Below are 14,635 nucleotides of genomic sequence, written 5' to 3'. Positions count from 1 at the left end.
GGGAGTAAGTTAGGTTTAGCGGATTAAAGCTCCGGATTTCGATGCTTTCTCCTTCTATAAAAAAATACTTTAAGCAAAACGACTCTAAATTGCAGGATGAGATTAAAATCAATGTGAAGAAAGATGTCTGCCTAAAAACCGTTATATGTAACTGAATATAAACATACGCATAAAAATATACTTAAATTTTTTTTACTATTCAGCGGTTTCCGTGCTGACTTTTTTCAGACGGGCTTCTTTCAATCCACTTACATAATTTTTCCATAAACGCTAGTATGGTATTTTTCTAAAAAAAACTTATCTTCGCTGACACAGTTGCCAGGCAAAATGTAAAGTAACTGGCTGAATCAGCGAAAATAAAACGTTTTAACCGAAACTACTGAAAATTTCCGCAATTATGCAAAGCCAATAAGTAAACAAGTAAGTGTAAAGTATTGCAAAGTTGGGAGTTTATAAATACAAAATTACTCGTACGCTATAAATACAGTCAAAAATGTAAAAGTGCTTACACTTTTACTGGCTTTTATGCCCGAAGAAAGGTAGCAATCAGTGCACACCCATATAATTTGAGTTATAATTAGAGAGATGGACAAGTGAAACGGTTGGTAAACAAAGGCACATACGCAAATGTATTTATTTACACCGATGTTTATCTTAAAATACATATGTATATTGACTTATCAGTCACAATTCTTTTCCCCAGCTGTTAAGCTAATAGCCTATTGAGAAAGATGCGTAATCATACTTGTCACATTTTACTTTATTTCGTGCATTGACCGGCATGGCCAAAGCCCAAGGCTATATGGTACTCACTTACTTCACTCAGTCAAAATCAAACGCAGACAAATGTAAATATTTTGGTCTCGTCCGAAGCATTGCTTTGCAAATAAACACAGAGCGTATTCGGATATATGTATGTATGTATGAACGTATGATGGCCAAATATACACTGGACTTAGGTTTGTACCTTAAAGTCAATGACCTAAAACCCAAAAATTTCATGTGTAGTATATACTTTTGTTTTGAATATAGAAAATCAATTTCTCCACACAATTTACTATCACGTTTCCAATTTAAGGGGGTATTCTAGTCTAGATATTTAAAAATTTGCGGAACGATGCCCACGATTTCTCAGGTTCTACTGGACCGATTTACTTGAAATTTTTATAGAGTCTTCTTTGTAGGCTTGTCTATGGTTGGAACTAGCACCATCCCCAAATTTTTATTTTCATTATTTTTAAAAAATTCAAAAGAGTCAGAAAAAGTGAGCCAAAAACACTTTTTTTTTAGGCCGTCGCCATTTTGTGAAACTTGTTTCCCCACTTTTTCGTAGTTTCGACCATTGCAACATTATTCTAGGTTAATAATCTTTTTATTCTTTTTGGTTTCAGATAACTAGGAGGGTTGAAATCATGGGCATGGTCACGTGGAAATTTTTAGAGACCCCCCACTTCGTCAGCTCATAATTTTTGAAATTTTTTACTTTTTTTTGTTTTTAATTTTTTTCTCTACTCTTCTAAAATTAACAAATAACTAATAAAAAAATGTATAATAAAAATATAAATTGTCTTCTTTTTACGACACTTTAAAAATTACCTGAAATTCATGCTTCTAGACTAGAATACCCCCTTAAAAAAAAGTCGCAAGTATTCCAGAACAACTGGGATTCATGAATTTTAAACTGACTTATTTCATAAACCGTTATACGGGGTTTGTTCAGAAAGTAATAGGACTGATTTTCTTACGCCACGACTGTACCTCGGTCCGTGCGCGCACCGACTGGATTCGGTAGAGGGCGTTCCTAGCTAACGAACGAGCGGGTTAACTGGTCAGTTGTCTCCGAGCACCTGGAGAGTCAGGACAAACCTTTTACGCGATTAAATTCTGTGTGAAACTCGGTAATTCTGTGACAGAGTCTTTTATATGATCAACCAGGCTTACCCGGATGTTGCTTTAACAAGAAGGCCTTTTTGGAGGGCCGGGAAGAGGTCACTGATGAGGACCGTGCTGGGAGACATGCGACTTCGACAAACACCGAGAATATGACTCATATACACAAAGCTTTGAACTCAGACCGTCTACTAAGTATTCGTTTAATTGCCCATTGCATAATTGCAATTTTTGAATAACGTAATCTCAGTTGACGAGTCATGGATCTTTGAGTACGATCCCGAGACAAAGAGGCATTTTGAAACGACAGCGGGGGTGCACCTCGGCTCTCAAGGCTATTCGGGAGAATGCCTTCCGTGACGCCTTCAATGCTTGAAAATCATGCTGGCAGCGCTGTATCGACGCAGAATTATAACGATTGATTCAATAATTTTTTTAAATCGACTTCGTTCTATTACTTTCCGGACAAACCCTACAAAAGCCGCATAAACTCGAATCTGTACAATTTCTTTATACATTAAAATCTATTTTAGAACTGGCTGAAATGCCATGAATTTGTAACATTTAGTGATTCTTTCGAGCAACAGAACTTACATCTTCCGAAGGCGCAGCTGTTGTGCGCCCAATCCCTAATGCACTCTCATCTAGCGTTTGCCTTCTTGCTGATGGAGTTTTGACCGCCGTTCTTTTGATCCACACATCATCTAAATGCGCTAGATTGCCGGGTGGTTTCACTAAACTATTATCACAATTATTGTAACTTTGGTGGTGAATGAGAGTTGTTGTGTTTTTGGATGCGGGTGTGGATGCAGACGTAGATGTGGCGTTCTCTGTGCTTTTTGAGATATGTTCACACTTCGGACGCTCTTCGTTGCCAATCTGATTAAGCGATGTATTGCTGGCATCCGGCGTACGAATTTCAACCAGCGAAGCATCGAAAAATTTCTTCGAAAGATGCGGCACGGCGGTGGGAAATTTGTGACTACCGTAACGCTGTGAGAAGAGTCCCTGCACAGAGGTGTAACCACCATAACTGCTGGGAAAGCTGATGGTATGTGCATTCGCGCTAGAGCTCAGATGTTTCAGCTTATCGGCCTCGGTGCGCAATTGTTGTAGTTCGGGCGTCTCCTTTGCTTTGGTTACGGTAAATTTACCTTTAATAATAAGCATCTCAGAACTCTCGGCATGCGGCAACTTCGATTCGGCGTGTTTTGACACATTCAATGCTGCATTATTGCTGGCCATTGCGGTGGTGTTTGAGGCGAAACTTGGCGCGGTTGACTGCGGTTGTGTTGTCATAAGCGTTGATGATTCATTGTGGTTTGTGGGGACCACGCTGATTGTAGAACTAGCGAGCGGCATATGGTTATTCACCGCGGCGACTTCGTTTGACGCCGTTGACATTTGCGGTGCCGGCATAATTGCCTTACGCGGTTCGGCTGCCTTAATCATCGGCAGTGGTTTCTTCCTGGTCGACTGCAGCAAATTAATAAGCGATGGTGGCAATATTGTTGGCGGTATTGGTGGTGGTGGGGGTGGTGAAAAATTTTCTGCGGTCACTGTAACCGTTTTGATATCATCCACATTATTGGTATTGATACTGTCGATTTTATGCATAAATTGCTGACGCAAACGTTCCAACTCTTTAAACTTTTCTGCCGCTGCCTCGTCAGTGGTTGGTGGTGGTGGTGGCGGCGTTGGTAGTGTCGATTTCTCAAACTTCGGCGCCGACATGCCACTTGTGGTTGGCTGTGGTGACTTCTCGCCATCATCCTCATCCTCTTCCTTGCATTGCGACAAACGTCGACGCTCTACGAATGGCAATAAATACGGCCGCGTATGGAAGATATCTAAATGACGTGACTCGACGGGTAGAAACTTGCCCGTGCGTTCGTCATGTTGCACACCGGCGCGTACTTCTTCCTCGCTGTCGCTGCTACTGCTACAACTGTTGTAATCGTATGAACCAGTTGGCGGAAAACTCGACAACATCGAACTGCCAAAACCACTGGAGAAAGTCAGATGCTCACTGTCAATGGTACGCAATCCAGTCGTCACAGAATCGCTGACTGTATCGTCATACTCATTGGCGCTTTCCGAGTCCGATTCGTAACCATCCGCTTCGGCCTGTTCTAGACAATCCATGGACTCGTCGAAAGCGTTTTCGAAGACATCATCACCCAACCGTTGTGGGCCCACGACATGCTGGATACCCGTTCCAGCATTATTAGCGCTAATACTTGGTTGGTCAGCTGCTTGCGTGTTTGCGCTTTCGCTCTGCAATGTTTCGGCGGTATTCGTGTGCTCTTCGTGCGTCATTGTTGTGGCGGCGTTGTGTTTCGATAGGGTACATTTACTCTCTTCAGTACTGTTGTTGCTTTCCCCTATGCGTCTAGAATTTGTGGCCATTTGTGGAAAATACTGCCTTGCAGGTAGATTTTTTGTTCGTTTTTCGTTTTTATAAAATCGTTTCGTAAGTTTGTTAACGTATAAAATGGGTTAAGGGTTAATTTTTGTTTAATAAATTTGCTCGTGAACGCTTAATTTTACAGCACAACGTTTAAACTTTTTTTGGTGGGACAGGGACTGTAGAATTGTACACAACTTAAAATAACTCACTACACTTAACGTCGATAATATTTTCTTTTGAACGACATTGATCTGCTGGTTTTTATCACTGCTTGAGAAAATATTCTTTGTGAGGTTATGTATGTATACAGTGTGTATGCGGTTGTAATTAGTGATATTTGTAGGGTTTCAGCTCATTGATCTGGAAAATAAAATAAATAAGGAATATTTAGTTGTTTTGTCTATGCAAGCTTCAGTGCTACCAGCTGCCTCTTCTGTTGATATGACTTGGATGTGACTTCTATGTATATGAGACACACAATTGTTGCGACCCTGCAGGTCTTCTTTTTTTACTAATCTTGATGTTTATATTATAACGCCTAGCCCCTAGCCACTGCGATCCCCTGTGCCAAATTAGAGTTTTATCAAGAAACTTCATATTTACTCAAAATTTGAGTTATATGGGTCTTTGAGAAAACACTTAATTATAAAGTATGAATTACAATTTTGTCTTCCATAATCCACAACAAAAAAACAAAACTACTATACTTAATCAGCTAGTAAACTTCAGTGGTTTATACTAATTTTTGATTAATTATTTTTTGAGCTCAAACAATGTTTTCCAAATATTATATTTTATTATTCGGTAAGGGGTTAAGTGTCAGGCTGCGTGGTCAGCGCGCTCAATCAATTAAATCAACATCAGAAAAAAGGCACTAACTAACACTAAATATTAATGCCTTCAAGCATCGTCACCACTCAGCGCCCATTTGCGACTAATATGCGTTCACTAAGCTCCACTTGGGAAGCTTACGAAAATTGCTGACGCATTATATACAATCATCAATCAACTTTGAGGCACACACACACATACATATGTATGTGCTTAAAATAAATATTTTACTTTCACATCAGACAAAAATGCGTTATGAACACAAGAGGTGCTTTCATATTTTCATTCTTCTGCTTCTGCTTCGGCACCAATTGTTTACAAATACATACATTTAGGCGCGCATACTCTCAGCCGTCTGACCGCAAATAAGCATTCTGAATTGCAGTGCGTCTGCCTGACATCATCGAAATGCCAGACGGTGGAGGCAATGTGACGCAACGTACTTAATGCTGCTCGTGGCAATTGGCCTCCAGAGATCTTGAGGGTAGTTCAAACAGAGAAAAGCATGTGTTCAGTATATATATATATATATATATGTATATATGTATGCATTTATCTTTTAAGAACATATGTATATATGTATAGTATGTTCATGCATAAGTACTCGTACATATTCCCATTCATTTGACGTAGTCATTGGTACTCATGTAAGAGTATTATTGTATCAATATTTGTGACCACGAAAACAGCACAAGTTCTCAAGTGTACTTGATCGCTGAAGTAAAAATAAACACAATAAAAATTTTTATTTATTTTTTTTAGTAACAAAATTCGTATTAAAGCAAAAAAACAACAAGGAGTGCTCATTTATAAAACCGCACTTCCGTGGGCTTGTCGGAAGCTTTAAGCGCTTAATGGACCAGGAATAATTTATAATACAAAGCTATAGCTATAAAAAAAAATATATATACCTATGTATTTGTAGTAAATTAACGGGGGTTTCAATAGGTACGCTATAAAAGTACACCGTTTTTCGGCCCTTTTGATATTTCCCTTCAGTAAGCTTTGCCATGTCATCGTAGAAAGATAAACGATCCAACAACGAGTCGAAATTATTAAAACTTACTATCGAAATTCGGAGTCAGTGGCCTCAAATTGAAGAGACGTGGTAGCTGTTTGGCCGATATATTCTACAAATCATAAGTGACATAAAATTATTCATTACCTAGTTTGACCAAATTTTAGTATATTATTTCATTTTAACAGCACATCGTTGTTATTAGTAGACCCTATATATTTGAGAATATTATTCGAAAATTGTTCCAGCAAATAGTTTCAGAGATTTGAACGCTGTTTTCAGACTTAAGTCAGAGAAAGTTTTCTTCAAAACGTCTTGAGCGTTCGGGCTGAAACTTTTTGACAATCTTCCCAGAAATATCAAAGATATTTTGGATTAAAAGTTTTTTCTATTGTCTGTGAACGGGGAAATGAATTGGAAAACAAAGAACAAAACATTTTGAAAATATGTCAGGAGCTATTATTTGTATTAAAATTATAAAACATAAATACGAAATCATTATGAACTTATAATAATTAAGATTTTAGATTACTATAAAGAGTCAATGATGATCATATAATCAATCATTACTCGCTCCTCGACTTGTAGGAAGTTACTATATGTTCGCTACTTTAGTCGGCATGAAAAATTGTAAGAAAACTATTTTTCCGCAGAATATATAATCGATTAAACGCTCACAATTGTACATATTTGTCACGTTCTTCCATAAGTAGTAGAAATCACCGAATAGTTCATTAATTAACAAAGTACTACAGTCCTATTTAATAAAAGAAACTTGTATACAGTAAAAAATCAATTAATTTGTCATGTTTCATAAATTTCCTGGTAATTAATTATTATACTTACATACACACACATGTGCATAATCAATGTCAAACGTGAAATTGCAAGTCAACTTCATCAAATTGCAAAAAAAACAGAAAAAAATTATTAGTGTGGGTTGAAAATCACGAATATGGGCTTAACAAGTATATCATATAAGAATATATAATATAACGTAACACATGTGTGGGTATGCACATTTGTAGTCTTCAAGTGGTTAACGACCAGTCAATGCAATGATGCATTACAAAACACGACATTTATGATTAACAGCGATGATCGAAAGTGATCGAATCATGCAGAGTAATTATAACGTGTGCAGGAAACATAAATCATGAAATGAAACTTAGAAGCAGAAATGTTGAAAATATGTCAAACGCGGCAAAAATTTCTAGAAATATTTATTAATATATGTGTGTATATGTATTTATACATATATAACGAAAATGATCTTACAGGCTTACAGTTGGAATTATTTTTGAGCACGGTTGCCAACTGTACATGAAAGCGTATAAAATACAGCTTGTGCAAGAGCTAAAGCCGCTCAACCAGCCCTTCGCTTAATGGGCTACTGAAAAGTTCCAAAAATATTCGACGTTTTCGAGTCAAATTTTGTCTAGCGATGAGGCCCATGTCTGGCTTAGTGGCTAAACAAGCAAAATTTCGCCATTTGGGACGAAGAACAACCTGAAGAGATTCAAAATCTGCCATTTCATCAAGAAAAAACAACGATTTCGTGTGGTTTGTGGGCTGGTAATCATCGGCCAGGTGCCAGTTGAAATGTTCGAAAGAGTCATCGAAAATTGGACTCATTGGTTGAACCATCTGAGACGTAGCCACGACCAACATTTGAAAGAGATAAAGATAATCTTTATAAAATAAATGCCAAAGAATGTTCTTTCGATTGATAATAAACCCAATAAATTTGAAGTCACTAAGTATTATATGTAAAATATCTCTTAATACACTAGCCTTAGTGCACTTTCAATTTCTCAATCACCTGATCGATAGTTCCAATAAATAATGGACAGACTATCAAACAACAATTGCTGCTGTGACGGAATCAATAATTACCAACACAACCATTAAAAAGTAGCGAGTACGGCAAGGTACAGACACACCGTATGTATATATAATATTATATACCATACAATACATACATATGTACATACAAATATCATATGAACATGAGTATGTCTTACCGGTATAAGATCGTGAGCCGAAGTCGGTGAAATTCTGAGACAGAGCCACCGGGTCTACAAAACGCCATAGCGTGCGGCATTTTAATCGGTAATTAACGTATGTATTATATGTATGTGCATATTTATTATAAATTAATAAATGCGTACATGTGTATGTCTTAACTGCATACAACTATTATGGAAGATATTGAACATAAGTTTTAAAAGTGACTAGTCTCTATTTGGTAATAGTTTTAACTAGTCTCATAAATTTCTTAAAAGGTTACATGGGTCCTGACGGGCGAAAAAAGCATATTTTCACCATTTTTTTTTTTCATATAATAAATGAATTGATTTATTGAAACTTTTTCATATTTTGTGATTTTTTACGAAAAAGAAATTTTTTTAGTTCCCATTTTTATCCCAAAGTTTCTAACTCCAACACTTCTACTGTCGACGTATCATATTATTTTAAAAATTAAAAAAAAAAAAAAACGGTAACTTTTTACAGGCAATTGAGAAGTAAAGTGCTCTCTCGACGATCAAATACCAAACTCTATAAGTTACCCAACAATTCCGTCCTGCTATAGGGTGCAGAGGCATGGACGATGACAACTTCTGATGAATCGACGTTACGAGTCTTCGAGAAGAGTTCTGCAGTAGTTATATTTTTCTTTGCGCATTGAGAAAGGCAAATATCAATTGAACGATGAGCTGTACGAGTTATACGACGACATTGACATATGTATGTAGTTCAGTGAACCAAGAGATAGCGGCTACGATGGCTAGGTCATGTTGTCCGAATGGACAAAAACACTTCAGCTCTGAAAGTATTCGACGCAGTACCCGCAGGGGGAAGAGATCAGATGGAGAAGAACCTGACTGCACTTGGTATCTCGAATAGGCGCCAAATTGCGAAAAGAACAAAAGACTGCCGACTGCAGAGTAAATATTGTTCGAGAAGGTTAGTTTAGGTTCAACCGGCCGGACATCACGCCATAGCTACTGGTTCTTAGTAATGTCAGATTGATCTTCCGTTTAGTTTGGTGTGAAATATTCGTCATACAGGTCGTCAACGCATTTTGCGAACTTTAAGAGTGGCTTGGTATTTAATTTTTATAGTTCGTTTATTTATATTAGAATGATAATTGAACACCGTACTTCCCAGATACTTAACACGAATTCTAGATAGTGTATGGGACATTTTATTCCGGGACATACTTAGATGATTACAATATAAAGGATATGTGGTACATATGACGATGGAAAGATGAACAACCGAACTGGTCAAAGAGTAGACCAAAACGGCTTAGTTCTATTCTCGCCAGCAGACACTTGGATTCACTGCTACATTTTCAACGGATCATTGGCAACAGCAGCATTTATTAAATTACAAATATATATACATTTATTTATAAAGAGCAATATGTATTTACGTACAACATATGTATATAGTAAAGTAGGCATTAAGATTTCTGTGAAGATATGTTATATACATATTATGCACCTATATACATACATATATGTAATATTAATGCTTTTTTTCTAATATAGTATATATGGCAAGTCAATCGGTATATATACATATATATAACGCCTAATTATTGTATATTATGTATACTGAAAATAATTATGACATACAAAATCATGCTTATATACTTACATATAGTATATAGAAAAGTGAATTATATGCAACTCAAATCACTTTAATTGGTTGCATGCGCTCGACTTCATAGCCTCGCTGTCAAATCAATCAAATCGAGCAAAATTGCTCAGCTGCTGATGATCATGTGCCATAAAAATATTATATGTACATATGTATATTAAAACTATTTACATACATACCTATGTATGCATTTGTATTTAAATCCGTGTGTTTGTATATATGCGTCGACGTATGCTTAATCAGCAAGCTTATCATAAAGATATCTGGCATAATGAGACAGACGTCACTTCGCTTTTATTACATTTAGAATCAGGCGATAAACCTATAAACGTAATATTGTGGATTTGTACATGTGTATGTATGTATGTATGTATGTACATATTCTTTTTTAAGTGGAAATCAAATATGAAACAGTTGCAGCTGATAGCGAAGAACACCAAGACGTGTGTTGGTGTGTGGCAATGCGAGACGTGACACATATTCCATAGCTGACAGTGACACTAATTAGATGCGTGTGGGTATATTTATATGAAATGTAAGGGTTATGCAATAGGGTATGACAACCATTATATAACCATTTTATTACCAACATAACCATTTTATAACCAAAACTCAAATTTTGTTTAAACATGAGTGTGTGATAACCAATATATAACCATTTTATAACCAACATAACCAATAAATAACCATTATATAACCAAAACTCAAATTTTGTTTCAACATGAGTGTATGACAACCATTATATAACCATTTTATAACCACAAGCAGCCTCTTTAGCCGTTTAGTTAATTGAAATGCAGTGGCAACCAAATATTTCAAAAATATTTATTGAAAAATATAAATTTCAAACTTTGAGCACACCAACGCTACCCCTTACGCAAAAATTCGGAAAATAAAAATAATAATAATAGTGTTGAGTTGTTTAGTCGAAGAGACCGAAACCCATGTCGTCGTCTTCCTCGGACTCCGACTACATTTGGGCGCATTAATGAAAATGTATCAAAGTCGCAAACCTAATGGCGAAAATAGGCTCCGAGGCGCAATGTACCTAGACTGTTGCACTAAACAAAACAGATTGTCTTATGAAGTAAATAAAAATAAATATTTGAAAAAAACAGAAAGTAAATAAATAAGCACAATTTGTTGATCATGTTTCCAAAGAGTAATCTCTTAACACTGTAATCCAAAAAAAAATTTACATATTTTGCAGCAAAAACTATTTCGAATATGTGCCTCACTGCGCGATTATACAATAAATTTTTTGTGATTTATCGCTACCACATTTTTTCTCAAGCTATATGTTATTGTTGTTGCGCTGTCGATCCTCTGTGAATTACTGCTAATTATCCAATAAGCCGCTTTGTTTCACATATTCAATGTCGTCGCCGCAGTTATCGGGTGCCATATGTTTTTCTTTTTTTTCCAATTTTCTAAAGTAGCGTGTGTGTTGTATATATAATACAATATTTCATACAGAGTGTTTTATGGTGGGGGTTTTGTTTGTGGCATGCATAAGCCTGTATGTAATTTAGATTAAAATGTCAACGTAATTGACCGCATTTCATCAAACAGTAAACGCTAATCGTTTGAGCGCTTTTTTAAGTATTTTGGATAATTTAGCATTTCAAAGAAAATACTTTTAAAGACGGTATACCTAAGATTAATTTACGAAACGAAACAAAGCATGTAACCATCCATTTCTTACAATGGTTGATGTCCTCGTTAGAGTAAAAGCTGACATCACCGAGTGGGCCAGTGGGCGAGTAGGTCTTTGTGGCATTTACAACAGTGGTTATATAAAGGAGCGCAAATTCGGTGTGAGATTGATGGTGCGAGAGAGACTCTGTCACCGAGTTCTGGCATTTACCTCAGTGGATGAACGTCTATCCACAATTTCCATCAAAGCGAAGTTCTTCAACATTTCGCTGATAAATATCGTGCTTGGCGACTTTAAAGTAAGGGTGGGCAAAGAAGGAATCTTTGGCACAACCGTTGGTAAATTCAGCCTCTATGATGAAAGATTCCCAAATGGGTTGAGACTGCTGGGGTCCGAAATCTGATGATCTATAGTACCAGGTGGCAGCTTAGAAAAATTCATCAAGCTAGCTGGCTGGATTCGAGAGAAAGGTTCTGCAGAAGTTTTATGGTTCTTTGGGCATTGGCATTCGATGTAATGATCAGTTGTACGAGCTATACGACGATATTGACATAGTTCAGCGAATTAGAAACTGTGGCTACGCTGGCTAGATCATGTCGTACGTATGGACGAAAACACTCCAGTTCTGAAAGTATCTGATGGCGGATACTGCCAGGGGAAGCTGACCAAGAGGAAGACCTTCACTCCGTTGGAGAGATCAGGCGGAGAAGGACCTGACTGCACTTGTTATCTTGAATTGGCGCCAAACTGGGCACAGAAGAAATGACTGGCGTGGCGGTAGTGCGATTTCGCCTATTTTCACACTGTAATATACAAATGTCTGCAGAATGTCACATACCAAATTTGGCTCAAATCGGTTTGGTGCTCTCGATATATGTGGGCGGCGTCACGCCCATAGTCCAGGTTTACTATTATCTGTTTGACTGTATATAATTTTAAAATGTAATGTGCCAATTCGTTTTATTCTTTCACAACTATATAAAAATAGATCGATTATATAATGAAACAAGTGTTCTGCATACGTAATCGTTGGAGGCATATTTTTTGAATAATTTTTTTCTAATATGAATTAATTGACTATTGCACAATACTCATTACACTTAGTTGCAAAATTTGCATACAAAACAATTGCCATTACAACAACAACAGCTTAATTCATTTTTTCATTTGTTAAATGCAATTTTCTTATTGCATTATAAATTACGTTATATTTAGCAAAAACCAATATGCTTTTGTGTATGTATGTATGAGTGTATATTTAAAAACTTACAGGGCTGTAACTCAGCCACGCGCGCAATTAAACTTGATTGCTATGCAAGTAAGTGGCCACAGATGCGCCTCCGCGATGGGGAGCCAAGCACACACACACACATATGCCAACATACATACAACTTATTGCACTTGCACTTGTAATATGTATAGGTAATGTAAATATGTATGCGCGCAGCAATGCTTACAAGCAGCTAAACCCTTATAAGCTATGAAGGCAGCCATCTATTGACTAGCCAAGTTCATGCAGGGGAAGAGCAACAAGTTGAACTTATTGTCATTGCACACACACACACACCATTGGCACCACAAGCTTCATATATGTATAAGTGTAGGTATATGTATTTGATGTTGACACTCCCTCCCTCGCCTTGTTTGTCATTTCAATTGTAAACCACTCAAATCGACCTGACCTCCCCTCCTCGTCCTGAGTGGAGACATCTGCCAACGCCTATTTGTTTCAATTACAAATTCAATTCGTTGGCAAATGTTACAATTAATTAAGATAAATGCACAAATACTATGTATGTATACATGTATATACGTATATACATATATAAATAAATATTGGTGTTTGCTTAGGAATAAATTTTTCCAGTGAGAAAAGTGAATAACAGTACTCGTAAAAGTAATAGCATATTAACACAATTTTATGGCTTTTCTTCTCAAGTGAAAAATACTTTATGACTTAGTACAACAACAAAGCAGATTACTAAATATGTAACGGTATTTGTATCTTACTATATATATACATATGTGTATAATAGTTTAGAGCAATAGGTGAGCGGCAAGAATAATTATAATAATTGTAATGTTTGGAGATCTAAAGCCTACGACTATAAAAACGTTGTGAATGAAGTTAGGTAATGAGTTCTATGAAGACTTACGAGGGTAGTTGGTTAATGTTTCTAACAACTGTTATCTGATTCACTAACAAATTTCAAAGCTATCCATGTGAAAGCAAATAACTTCGAAATTTTCGAAAAATGATCTCAAAGGATTAAGACAGTTTTGAATAACTAATCTTCGAAATTTGTATACATTTCTTGATTGAGTTGCGGTTTATTGTATTTGTTGTGGTTTCCTTAAGATCTTGAATCTAATTTATATCTCTAGTACCTTGAAAGATAAATGATCATTTTTCGTCGATAAAAATCCATGTGAAGATTAGAATAACGTTTAAAGTGGTGAGTTTTAGAACATAAGTACGCCTTAATATGAAGATTATTGACTCAAATTCGGATTATCATGCACACAACTGTGTAACGGTAACTGAAAATATTCAACCGAAATACAACCAAGCTTTTGCGCCGCTTCTTGGACGTAAATTATAGCTGTATGCTTTGATAAAGATTAAGTTAAAACAAGTAACTTCTTCGAAACTAGCATGTTAGCGTTGGATTAAATGCATCAAATGGCGTAATAAAGTTGATACAGCTTGCTAAGTATATAGTTATTATTACTAGAAAATACCTATATACTACCCTTCGCCACTTCGCTTCACGGAACTTAACACTCTCCCCTACTATATACACAGCGACCACATTTACAAATTAGACGAAGAAGTACAGACTTGACCTGCAGTCAATGGCGTAAAGATTCCGACTGTAAATAATCCTAAAAGTGTGACTTTTGACAGTCTGTGCTCTTTCACTCATCATACCACCGTGATTACCACTAAAATGTAGAGTCGCAAAAAATCCTCAAGTGGCTAGCCGGCAGCACATGGGGAAAGAACAAAGAAACGCTGTTGGCAACTTACAAGGCAATCAGCCGGCCGATCCTTAACTACGCCGCACCAATATGGTCGCTGGATGCAGTGAGACGCAGACGAGGAAGCTCCAGACCTATCAGAATACTGCACTCTGGACTACGACTGTATGCCTCATGA

The 14,635-nt window shown here is 36.7% G+C and overlaps 1 protein-coding gene across 8 annotated transcripts in view; it reads right to left on the bottom strand.

The window, feature by feature from the left end:
• Window positions 1-14,635, bottom strand: part of LOC105226082 (5'-AMP-activated protein kinase subunit gamma-1) — a 197,758-nt gene that overhangs the window by 117,013 nt on the left and 66,110 nt on the right. For 6 of the 8 annotated variants that reach the window (XM_049447286.1, XM_049447287.1, XM_049447283.1 and 3 more), the window contains exon 3: window positions 2,485-4,660. The exons of the other annotated variants lie outside the window; for them this stretch is intronic. In XM_049447286.1, the coding sequence (XP_049303243.1) occupies window positions 2,485-4,299 (1,815 nt within the window). In that variant the 5' untranslated portion in view covers window positions 4,300-4,660. The remainder of the gene's footprint in view (window positions 1-2,484; window positions 4,661-14,635) is intronic. 8 annotated transcript variants of the gene reach the window in all.

This window comes from Bactrocera dorsalis, chromosome 2 (assembly GCF_023373825.1).
Source record: "Bactrocera dorsalis isolate Fly_Bdor chromosome 2, ASM2337382v1, whole genome shotgun sequence".
Taxonomy (NCBI): Eukaryota; Metazoa; Arthropoda; class Insecta; order Diptera; family Tephritidae; genus Bactrocera; species Bactrocera dorsalis.
The sequence above is the reverse complement of the archived record's forward strand: the minus strand, read 5'-3'. Positions and strand labels throughout refer to the sequence as shown.